Source organism: Nerophis lumbriciformis, linkage group LG28, assembly GCF_033978685.3.
Source record: "Nerophis lumbriciformis linkage group LG28, RoL_Nlum_v2.1, whole genome shotgun sequence".
Taxonomy (NCBI): Eukaryota; Metazoa; Chordata; class Actinopteri; order Syngnathiformes; family Syngnathidae; genus Nerophis; species Nerophis lumbriciformis.
The window spans coordinates 22,905,567-22,917,634 of NC_084575.2; the positions used below are offsets into that span (position 1 = coordinate 22,905,567).

Consider the following 12,068-nt stretch of genomic DNA (forward strand, 5'->3'; position numbering starts at 1 on the left):
TCACAGCGAGGTGGACGTACTTATTTTGGACATATACCGTCGTTTCTGGACCACAGGGCGCACCGGATTATAAGGCGCACTGCCGATGATCGGGTCTATTCAGGTCTTTTTTCATACAAAAGGCGCACCGGATTATAAGGTGCATTAAAGGGGTCAATCCACTAGACTGGTAGTTTTTAGTGCTTTCATAGCAATATATAAGTTAGAACTTTATGCTACTTTATGTTAGAAATGGCAACAGCGGAGGATGAATGTCCCATAACAAGAAGATAGAGAAAAAGAAGAAGCTTATCGTCTACGGTGTCGACACAGACTACAAAGGCGGACGCTTACCAAAGTCGTACTAAAACATTTTGATAGATTTTTGACAACCGTGTGTAATAATCTATAATTTCAATGGAACATATAAAATGTTGGTATTGTTTACTTGAGTCATATTGCAGTCTACACGCATCGCTTATGTGTGACTGCCATAATTTTGCAGTCTACACATATCTCTTATGTGTGACTGCCATCTACTGGTCACACTTATCATTTCATCATGTACCAAATAAAATAGCTTCAAGGTCGGTAAGCACAACCAAAATTATTTTAGGCGCACTGTCGAGTTTTGAGAAATTGAAAAGGATTTTAAGTGCGCCTTATAGTCCGCAAAATTTGGTAATATTCAAACACAGTGTTACTGTTCAAACAGTGTATTATGTTATAGTGGCTAAAAATATTAAATATACTGTTCAATAAAACATCTGCCTTGTTTTTAATGAATATGACTGCCATCTACTGGTCACACTTATCATTTCATCATGTACCAAATAAAATAGCTTCAAGGTCGGTAAGCACAACCAAAATTATTTTAGGCGCACTGTCGAGTTTTGAGAAATTGAATAGGATTTTAAGTGCGCCTTATAGTCCGCAAAATTTGGTAATATTCAAACACAGTGTTACTGTTCAAACAGTGTATTATGTTATAGTGGCAAAAAATATTAAATATACTGTTCAATAAAACATCTGCCTTGTTTTTAATGAATATTTAGGCCTACTACGCTACTGTATTTTAAATATTGGTCATCATGGTAGAGCCATGTGATTTCCAAGGTGGTACTTGGTTGATTGATTGATTGAAAATTGTATTAGTAGATTGTACAGTACAGTACATATTCCGTACAATTGACCACTAAATGCTAACACCCGAATAAGTTTTTCAACTTGTTTAAGTTGGGGTCCACGTAAATCAATTCATGGTAAACTTGGTAACAACAATTTGAGAAACACTGATATAAGACCACAATACAGTTTGAAATGTAGATTAAAATCATTAAAGTCCCCTTTAACAAGTAGGCGTAAATTACTACAGTTATTCTAACATCATTTTCTCATTTTGTGCTTGCGGGTTTTGCTTCTCATTAGTACCATTTTACAAGGTACTTTTTAGACACTTCCAAAAAACATAATAATTAGAGAAATACGGCACTATTTTAACAGTTCTTGCAGAAACAGTCTATAAAAACCTCCTCAACAAGCCTTCACACATTATAAAGTCATAAAAATAAAAGTGCATACATGTGTGCAGACGGACAAGTACATGGTAGCCTTGTCGTGTCACAGGAAGGCAAGGTGATTGTCCTCCAGATGCTGTGTGGGCCCCATTAGAGAGCAGGTGTGACTGCAGGAGGTAGTGCGGAAGAAACAAAGACCTTTGTCCCCCCCCCCCAGCCATTACGTTCAATATCTTGCTTCTTTGCAGCATGATGGGTTTTTAAGATCCGTCATTAAAATGTTCATGGGCTATCTGATGTCTAATGTGGTGTGGAGCCGCACAGCCAATGGTGGGTTCAACGCCACAGCTTGAAAACAGTGCCCCTTGTATGATGCCACCTGCTGAAAATGGACAGCAAATCCATCTTGGGTGACAGGATTTGTTCCATGCAGGTCAGTTGGCAGTCATGTTGGGAGACAGTGCCAGGGACTTACTTCCCACAGAGAGACTGCCTGTCACCTGTGGTAACGATGAGGTCTGGACACAACCTTGGACCACCTTCACGAGCGGACATCACGACTTACACAGTCATTTACAATGTGATGATTTAATTGATATTTTGAATCAAATAAATATCCACAATCGTGCTGTCAAACGATTACACATTTTAATCAGATTAATCACAGGGTGGATGCAGGATAATTTAAATGAATTCCGATTACCGTATTTTTCGGACTATAAGTCGCAGTTTTTTTCATAGTTTGGCGACTCAGGAGCGACTTATGTGTGAAATTATTAACACATTACCGTAAAATATCAAATAATATTATTTAGCTCATTCACGTAAGAGACTAGACCAGGGGTCGGCAACCCGCGGCTCTAGAGCCGCATGCGGCTCTTTAGCGCCGCCCTAGTGGCTCTCTGGAGCTTTTTCAGAAATGAATGAAAAATGGAAAAAGATGAGGGGAAAACAATTTATTTTTTGTTTTAATATGGTTTCTGTAGGAGGACAAACATGACACAAACCTCCCTAAATGTTATAAAGCACACTGTTTATATTAAAAATGCTTCACTGATTGGAGTATTTGGCGAGCGCCGTTTTGTCCTACTAATTTTGGCGGTCCTTGAACTCACCGTAGTTTGTTTACATGTATAACTTTCTAGGACGTGTTTTATGCCACTTCTTTTTCTGTCTCATTTTGTCCACCAAACTTTTAAGGTTGTGCATGAAAGGTGAGTTTTGTTGATGTTATTGACTTGTTGGAGTGCTAATCAGACATATTTGGTCACTGCATGACTGCAAGCTAATCGATGCTAACATGCTATTTAGGCTAGCTATATGTACATATTGCATCATAATGCCTCATTTGTAGCTATATTTGAGGTCATTTAGTTTCCTTTAAGTCCTCTTAATTCAATTTATATCTCATGACACACTATCTGTATGTAATATGGCTTTTAATTTTTTGCGGCTCCAGACAGATTTTTTTTTGTATTTTTGGTCCAATATGGCTCTTTCAACATTTTGGGTTGCCGACCCCTGGACTAGACGTATAAGATTTCATGGGATTTAGCGATTAGGAGTGACAGATTGTTTGGTAAACGTATAGCATGTTCTATATGTTATAGTTATTTGAATGACTCTTACCATAATATGTTACGATAACATACCAGGCACGTTCTCAGTTGGTTATTTATGCCTCATATAACTTACACTTATTCAGCCTGTTGTTCACTATTCTTTATTTATTTTAAATTGCCTTTCAAATGTCTATTCTTGGTGTTGGGTTTTATCAAATAAATTCCCCCAAAAAATGCGACTTATACTCCACTTATATATGGTTTTTTTCCTTCTTTATTATGCATTTTTGGCAGGTGCGACTTATACTCTGAAAAATACGGTAAGTGTGATTCTGACAGCCCAACTGTAAGTATTAGTATTATTTATATTATTTACTAATTAGGAGTGTCCAGATTAGTGTGTACCAGTACCAAAATGTATTTCGATACTTTTCAGTACTTTTCGATACATTTCTAAATAAAGGGGACCACAAAAAAATTGCATTATCAGCTTTATTTTAATAAAAAATCTTAGGGTACATTAAACATATGTTTCCTATTGCAAGTTTGTCCTTAAATAAAATAGTGAACATACAAGACAACTTGTCTTTTAGTAGTAAGTAAGCAAACAAAGGCTCCTAATTTAGTCTGCTGACGTATAATAACATATTGTGTCATTTTCCATTTTATTATTTTGTCAAAATTATTAAGGACTAAATTAATTATTAATCTACTTGTTTATTTACTGTTAATATCTGCTTATTTTCTGTTTCAACATGTTCTATCTACACTTCTGTTAAAATGTAATAATCACTTATTCTTCTCTTGTTTGGATGCTTTACATTAGTTTTGGATGATACCACAAATGTGGGTATCAATCTGATACCAAATAGTTACAGGATCATACAATGGTCATATTCAAAGTCATGTGTCCAGGGACATATTTCCTGAGTTTATAAACATAATATAAAAGTTAAAAAAACAAAAGAAGATGTTGTAATGCCAAAAAATATCGATGTAATTATAGTAGTATCGATTAGATACGCTCCTGTACTTGGTATCTTTACAGTGGATGTCAGGTGTAGATCCACCAATGGTGTTTGTTTACATTTTGACGCCGGTGAGCTACGGTGTGTAGTGAAGCATGTTTAGCTATTCCTCGTCCTGCAGGGATGATACTTGTAAGAAACTTACTTTATTTGTCGCCATGGAGGCGAGGATTAGTGATTTAGAAGTAGCTAAAACACTGCAGACTGCGGATGGACTTTAGTTTACTAGTTTACCAGCTAGCCATGTCTTAAAGCTCCTCTCCTGTGGGCGTTTCAGTGTTATAACTTCACTTTTATCTTTAGCTTTTAAGCCAAAGTACTTTTTAGAAGCGGTATAGTACCGAATATGATTCATTATTATCACGGTACTATACTAATACAGTACATACCATACAACCCTCGTCCAGATACAACTTTTTCTACTTCCGATACAATACTGATATTGGAGCCTTGAGTAATAGTCAGTACCGATATTGATCAGATACGATACCGGCAAAAACTATACACACGTTTAATTTTTTGTAGTGTGTAATGTTAGAAAAAGGCTTGATCATGTGAAATTATTCAGAGTACAATGGTAGGTATGAAAAAAAACGTTTTACAAATATATGCTTTTTAAATGGAGTGATAATTTATTTTTTAAGACAGCTGGTGGTCACAATAAATCATAAAATTCAAATGGAAAGTTGAATGATCCAGACACGCTTGTTAGTGGATACTTTCTAATGCTATACTAATACCATATTCTACATTCTGGTCCTATATTAAGCATTGTCAAGCATACAAATTGCTAAAATAAACTAAACATATGAATATAGTAGTATAAGCCAGTAGTATAGGCCACTAGAGGAGACCCAGCCAATTAGAGAGCGCTGTTCAGTATCGTGGCAACTGATTGGCTTAGCCTCAGGAAGCATTACTATATTGGAATAAAAGCGTGTAAAGGTGACTAAAGGGTGTTATTTCATGTCTCGGGGTCTCTCATAATGTTGAAAAACGTATTTAGAAGGTTGCAAACAGCTTTTCCATGCTGAATGAAAATATTTGATTTATAGATAATAATAATAATTCTTACTCCGCGGAAATTCATTTATCGCAGTCATGTCCAGAACTAATTCATAGCGATCAACCACTGCCTTGGAGACTTTGTATCTGTAAATAACATGCAACTACCATAAAACTATTGTAGACGGCAATGGTGTTCAATTAAGACAGGATACTTAAGTATGTCTCGATTATGTGCTATTGTGTGCTTAGCTGTTGTGTAGCTACTATCGGTACGGTATACCGGTATTGGTATAGTACCGCGATACTAATGAATCATATTCGGTACTATACCGCTTCTAAAAGGTACCGGTTGAATATGACCAATGTATGATCCTGTAACGACTTGGTATCGGATCGATACCTAAATTTGTGGTATCACGCAACACTAATGTAAAGCATCCAAACAACAGAAGAATAAGTGATTATTACATTTTAACAGAAGTGTAGATAGAACATGTTAAAAGAGAAAGTTAGCAGATATTAACAGTAAATGAACAAGTAGATTAATAATCCATTTTCTACCGCTTGTCCTTAATATTACAATGGAAAATGACACAATATGTTACTGCATATGTCAGCAGCTAAATTAGGAGCCTTTGTTTGCTTACTTACGACTAAAAGACAAGTTGTCCTGTATGTTCACTATTTTATTTAAGGACAAACTTGCAATAAGAAACATATGTTTAAGATTTTTTTGTTAAAATAAAGCCGATAATGCAATTTTTTGTGGTCCCCTTTATTTAGAAAAGTATCGAAACGTATCAAAATACATTTTGGTACCGGTACCAAAATATTGGTATCAGGACAACACAACAGCCTACCATGTTTACCTTTTCTAAATGACTTCATTAAAATACATTAACCCTGTGTGCTTATTGGAGGACATGTATTTGTTAACAGGCTGTCCAGCTTTGGAGCTTGTATCTGAGATTTTAGATGCAAGCCAATATCATCTTATACTTTTTTTGTTGATATCAATATCGGATCAGGACACCCCTATTACTAAATAATTGTTAGTGAGGATAGCTCCCCAGTCGAACGCTGACATTATAATGGCGGCTCAAGATACTCACTAATCAAAGCGGAAACACTGTTGAGCTTCGGGTCGTAGGAGCACTTTCCTTTCCCAGACTCCACTTTGCCAGGCTCCAAATGAAAAATGTCTTCCTACAATAGGAAAATTAGAAAGAGATGGAAATACATTCAGCACTCTTCATCTTGTCAGAGTGATTCCCATGTGTATGGAAAATGAGGCTCCCTCTGACTCCTGGGGGACCCCTACGGTCTGATGAGGGATGGCGTATTAGAATAATGAGTAAGGGTTCACACAAAAAAAGCATGCAGGGCGAAGGAGGAATTTCAAATCCATCTTAAAGGGGAACATTATCACCAGACCTATGTAAGCGTCAAAATATACCTTGATGTTGCAGAAAAAAGACCTTTTTTTTTTTTTAACCGATTTCCGAACTCTAAATGGGTGAATTTTGGCTAATTAAACGCCTTTCTATTATTCGCTCATCGGGAAGCAATCCGCCATTTTCTCAAACACCGAGTCAAATCAGCTCTGTTATTTTCCGTTTTTTCGACTATTTTCCGTACCATGGAGACATCATGCCTCGTCGGTGTGTTGTCGGAGGGTGTAACAACACGAACAGGGACGGATTCAAGTTGCACCAGTGGCCCAAAGATGCGAAAGTGGCAAGAAATTGGACGTTTGTTCCGCACACTTTACCGACGAAAGCTATGCTACGACAGAGATGGCAAGAATGTGTGGATATCCTGCGACACTCAAAGCAGATGCATTTCCAACTGGACTGGACAGATCAGCTTTCAGGAAAAGAGAGCGGATGAGGGTATGTCTACAGAATATATTAATTGATGAAAACTGGGCTGTCTGCACTCTCAAAGTGCATGTTGTTGCCAAATGTATTTCATATGCTGTAAACCTAGTTCATAGTTGTTAGTTTCATTCAATGCCAAACAAACACATACCAATCGTTGGTTAGAAGGCGATCGCCGAATTCGTCCTCGCTTTCTCCCGTGTCGCTGGCTGTCGTGTCGTTTTCGTCGGTTTCGCTTGCATACGGTTCAAATTGATATGGCTCAATAGCTTCAGTTTCTTCTTCAATTTCGTTTTCGCTACATGCCTCCACACTACAACCATCCGTTACAATACATGCGTAATCTTTTGAATTGCTTAAGCCGCTGAAATCCGAGTCTGAATCCGAGCTAATATCTTGCTGTTCTATCCGCCATGTTTGTTTGTATTGGCATCACTGTGTGACGTCACAGGAAAATGGACGGGTGTATATAACGATGGTTGAAATCAGGCACTTTGAAGCTTTTTTTAGGAATATTGCGTGATGGGTAAAATTTTGAAAAAAACTTCGAAAAATAAAATAAGCCACTGGGAACTGATTTTTAATGGTTTTAACCCTTCTGAAAATGTGATAATGTTCCCCTTTAATAATATTCTCAAGAAGGTGAACGATGTCTTGTTAAGCTTCTCTCAGCAAAATAAACCGCGTGGCCAAATATCTCTCAACTTCTTGGTGTTGGACGGTTCAAGTTTAGTCCTGACACCTGTAATCCAGCACAGTGAAAACAGGTCCATGACGGATGCCCGTTGCATCCCCTGCATGCAAGCACTGAAAAGTTATTGCTGAGAATTCACGAGTAGGAAAAATTGAATCAGCGGCATGTGATGACATGTCCTGTGGCCCCGCCTCAAAGACTAGAAAATCATGTCAAATCCTCAACCTTCAACTTTCTGTAGCAACAGAGAAGTCTGTCATGGTCCATCAGTACCAAAGCAGAAGAAAGACGGTGGCATGCCAAACTCACTTATCATTTACACCCTCTCCATAGTCCAACTCAGATTTGATTAAAATCACTACTGCACACAATAAGTCGCTGGCAGCTCTTTTTTATCATCAAGTTGACATTTGAAAATGTGCCCTAAATATTTCTATCTCTTTCGGAACATATTCACTCAAGCCACGATGTGAAATATTCCAAAGTCAAACAACGGATCAATTACGTGGACTCTTTTATTCCATTTGCTGCACAATGAGATGGATACAGATGGCCGGTGTTTGCTCTGGGCTAACACAATCTGCTGTGGGAGTGGGTAGGATGCTGACAAGCCCTGCTGCCTCTGTGGGAGAACCTGCACCATATTCCTAAGGACTGTGATCGGGACTGATTGCCATGTGACTACGGTATGCATTCAACCATGGCATTCATTGGTTTCCGTTCAGTTGAGGTATAAATACGAAAGCATGTTGAAATGAGGTTAGCAGTAGGAAAAATGAGTCAAATTTAGGGTGGGGGGAGGTGACCATACAAAAAGTGAAAACAATACAACACATGAACTGGTCAAAAAAAGCATGCCAGGGATTGCAAAGTCGACGAACACACGATGGTCAATGAAAAGGTGATGATGGCATGCTCAGACACAAAGAAATGGTGCATGCAGCTGGGGACTATGATCCCAAGCGGTATGTAGGCCTGCCCCCGCAGGCAGCGCCCACATCGCACCTTTATTCCAAGTGTCTCGTGCACCGCGCTGGGTTCAGCTGCGCGACTAGCCCTTCCTCGGGCTTGGGCCATCTGTAGGTACATGGATGTCTAAAACAGGAGATAGCAACATATTTTGGGAGTTACGTGACTTATTTGGAACGGTCAAGGACTCCCAATTGAGACTGCTTCTCTTGTGGATCAAAACAAAGTCAAATGAATTGGAAAATTCTGAGTATATGTGTGGTGGTTATTCTGTATATTGCCTGCTCAGTGGCCTTGTGGTTAGAATGTCCGCCCTGAGATTGGTAGGTCGTGAGTTCAAACCCCGGCCGAGTCATACCAAAGACTATAAAAATGGGACCCATTACCTCCCTGCTTGGCACTCAGCATCGAGGGTTGGAATTGGGCGTTAAAACCACTGCTGCTCACTGCTCCCCTCACCTCCCAGGGGTTGGCACAATGGGATGGGTCAAATGCAGAGGGTAATATCACCACACCTAGTGTGTGTGTGACTATCACTGGTACTTTAACTTAATTTGATTACCGTTAGATTGACAATACGAAGGTCCTGAGTAGTCCTGAGTTCAATCCCGGGCTGGGGATCTTTCTGTGTGGAGTTTGCATGTTCTCCCCGTGACTGCGTGGGTTCCCTCCGGGTACTCCGGCTTCCTCCCACCTCCAAAAGCATGCACCTGGGGATAGGTTGATTGGCAACACTAAATTGGCCCTAGTGTGTGAATGTGAGTGTGAATGTTGTCTGTCTATCTTTCCCCAAAAGGGACAAGCGGTAGAAAATGGATGGATGGATAGATTGTATTTAGGTTGAGGTTTTGTTACTGATCAGACACAGAATGTAAGCTGGGAAAGAAAAAGGATCATAGAGTTTACAAAACTTAAAAGTATGGTTGTCCCAGGACAACTTTTAAAATTTCAATACTATACTAAAATTGTACCCTTGAATATTGGCTGACACCAATTAATGATCGCATATTAACACGAAATATACATATTTTATTATTTTGTAAATTTGGAAAAGGCATCAGCCTTCTTGTCAATTGCCAAAATATTGGACATTTAAAGTTAAAAGTTAAAGTCCCAACGATAGACACACACACACTAGGTGTGGTGAAATTATCCTCTGCATTTGACCCATCCCCATGTTCACCCCCTGGGAGGTGAGGGGAGCAGTGAGCAGCAGCGGTGGCCGAGCTCGGGATTCATTTTGGTGGTTTAACTCCCAATGATGCTGAGTGCCAAGCGGGGAGGCAATGGGTCCCATTTTTATCGTCTTTGGTAAGACTCGGCCCGGGTTTGAACTCAACCTTCCAGTCTAAGGGCGGACACTCTCACCACAAGGCCACTGAGCAGGTCGAAGTGGAAATCCAAAATGACGGCCCCCTTTTTCAATAGTACAAACCCCGTTTCCATATGAGTTGGGAAATTGTGTTAGATGTAAATATAAACGGAATACAATGATTTGAAAATCATTTTCAACCCATATTCAGTTGAATATGCTACAAAGACAACATATTTGATGTTCAAACTGATAATCTTTTTTTTTGTGCAAATAATCATTAACTTTAGAATTTGATGCCAGCAACACGTGACAAAGAAGTTGGGAAAGGTGGCAATAAATACTGATAAAGTTGAGGAATGCTCATCAAACACTTATTTGGAACATCCCACAGGTGTGCAGGCTAATTGGGAAGAGGTGGGTGCCATGATTGGGTTTAAAAACAGCTTCCCAAAAAATGCTCAGTCTTTCACAAGAAAGGATGGGGCGAGGTACACCCCTTTGTCCAAAACTGTGTGAGCAAATAGTCAAACGGTTTAAGAACAACGTTTCTCAAAGTGCAATTGCAAGAAATTTAGGGATTTCAACATCTACGGTCCATAATATCATCAAAAGGTTCAGAGAATCTGGAGAAATCACTCCACGTAAGCGGCATGGCCGGAAACCAACATTGAATGACCGTGACCTTCGATCCCTCAGACGGCACTGTATCCAAAACCAACATCAATCTCTAAAGGATATCACCACATGGGCTCAAGAACACTTCAGAAAACCACTGTCACTAAATACAGTTCGTCGCTACATCTGTAAGTGCAAGTTAAAGCTCTACTATGCAAAGCGAAAGCCATTTATCAACAACATCCAGAAACGCCGCCGGCTTCTCTGGGCCCGAGATCATCTAAGATGGACTCATGCAAAGTGCAAAAGTGTTCTGTGGTCTGACGAGTCCACATTTCAAATTGTTTTTGGAAATATTCGACATCGTGTCATCCGGACTAAAGGGGAAGTGAACCATCCAGACTGTTATCGACGCAAAGTTCAAAAGCCAGCATCTGTGATGATATGGGGGTGCATTAGTGCCCAAGGCATGGGTAACTTACACATCTGTGAAGGCACCATTAATGCTGAAAGGTACATACAGGTTTTGGAACAACATATGCTGCCATCTAAGCGCCGTCTTTTTCATGGACGCCCCTGCTTATTTCAGCAAGACAATGCCAAGCCACATTCAGCACGTGTTACAACAGCGTGGCTTCGTAAAAAAAGAGAGTGGGTACTTTCCTGGCCTGCCTGCAGTCCAGACCTGTCTCCCATCGAAAATGTGTGGCGCATTATGAAGCGTAAAATACGACAGCGGAGAGCCCGGAATGTTGAACGACTGAAGCTCTACATAAAACAAGAATGGGAAAGAATTCCACTTTCAAAGCTTCAACAATTAGTTTCCTCAGTTCCCAATCGTTCATTGAGTGTTGTTAAAAGAAAAGGTGATGTAACACAGTGGTGAACATGCCCTTTCCCAACTACTTTGGCACGTGTTGCAGCCATGAAATTCTAAGTTAATTATTATTTGCAAAAAAAACCAAAAAACTTTATGAGTTTGAACATCAAATATCTTGTCTTTGTAGTGCATTCAATTGAATATGGGTTGAAAAGGATTTGCAAATCATTGTATTCTGTTTATATTTACATCTAACACAATTTCCCAACTCATATGGAAACTGGGTTTGTACAAGTTCTTATCTTGTGGAGGTTGATGGGTAATCTGGATGGAGTGGAAGACCTTTCTCATAAAGGGTCCAATAGAAACTGACTGCAACAGGGAATTGGTAATCACAACTAAGATACAGTACAAGCCACATTTACTGGTGCATTTTCTCTACGCACCTTGCAATCCAATTCTAAGGGACGGTCCAGTAGGTGAATTACCTTTAATTAGCTCTTCTTATAAAAGTCCCGAGTTCATCATTAGGAAACAAATGCGAAACTTAAAGAGGAGTGAGGTGAGCGGGGGAATATCGAAGTTATGATTCCTGGCTTGGTGTAGGAAATTCAAGTGGTCCCATTAAAGGCTGAGGCTAAACAGAGTGGCTTTAACAACTCATTAGGGACAACAGCTGAG

At 39.4% G+C, this 12,068-nt stretch overlaps 1 protein-coding gene across 2 annotated transcripts in view; it reads right to left on the reverse strand.

Annotated features, from left to right (window-relative positions):
• Positions 1–12,068, reverse strand: part of LOC133571001 (semaphorin-3F-like) — a 153,146-nt gene that overhangs the window by 40,364 nt on the left and 100,714 nt on the right. Inside the window, exons 6-7 of one of the 2 annotated variants that reach the window (XM_061923938.2) lie at positions 8,674–8,763; positions 6,207–6,300 (exon numbers count right to left, since the gene is read on the reverse strand). In XM_061923938.2, coding sequence (XP_061779922.1) covers positions 6,207–6,300; positions 8,674–8,763 — 184 coding nt within the window. The remainder of the gene's footprint in view (positions 1–6,206; positions 6,301–8,673; positions 8,764–12,068) is intronic. The other variant, XM_061923939.2, reaches the window with a different exon arrangement.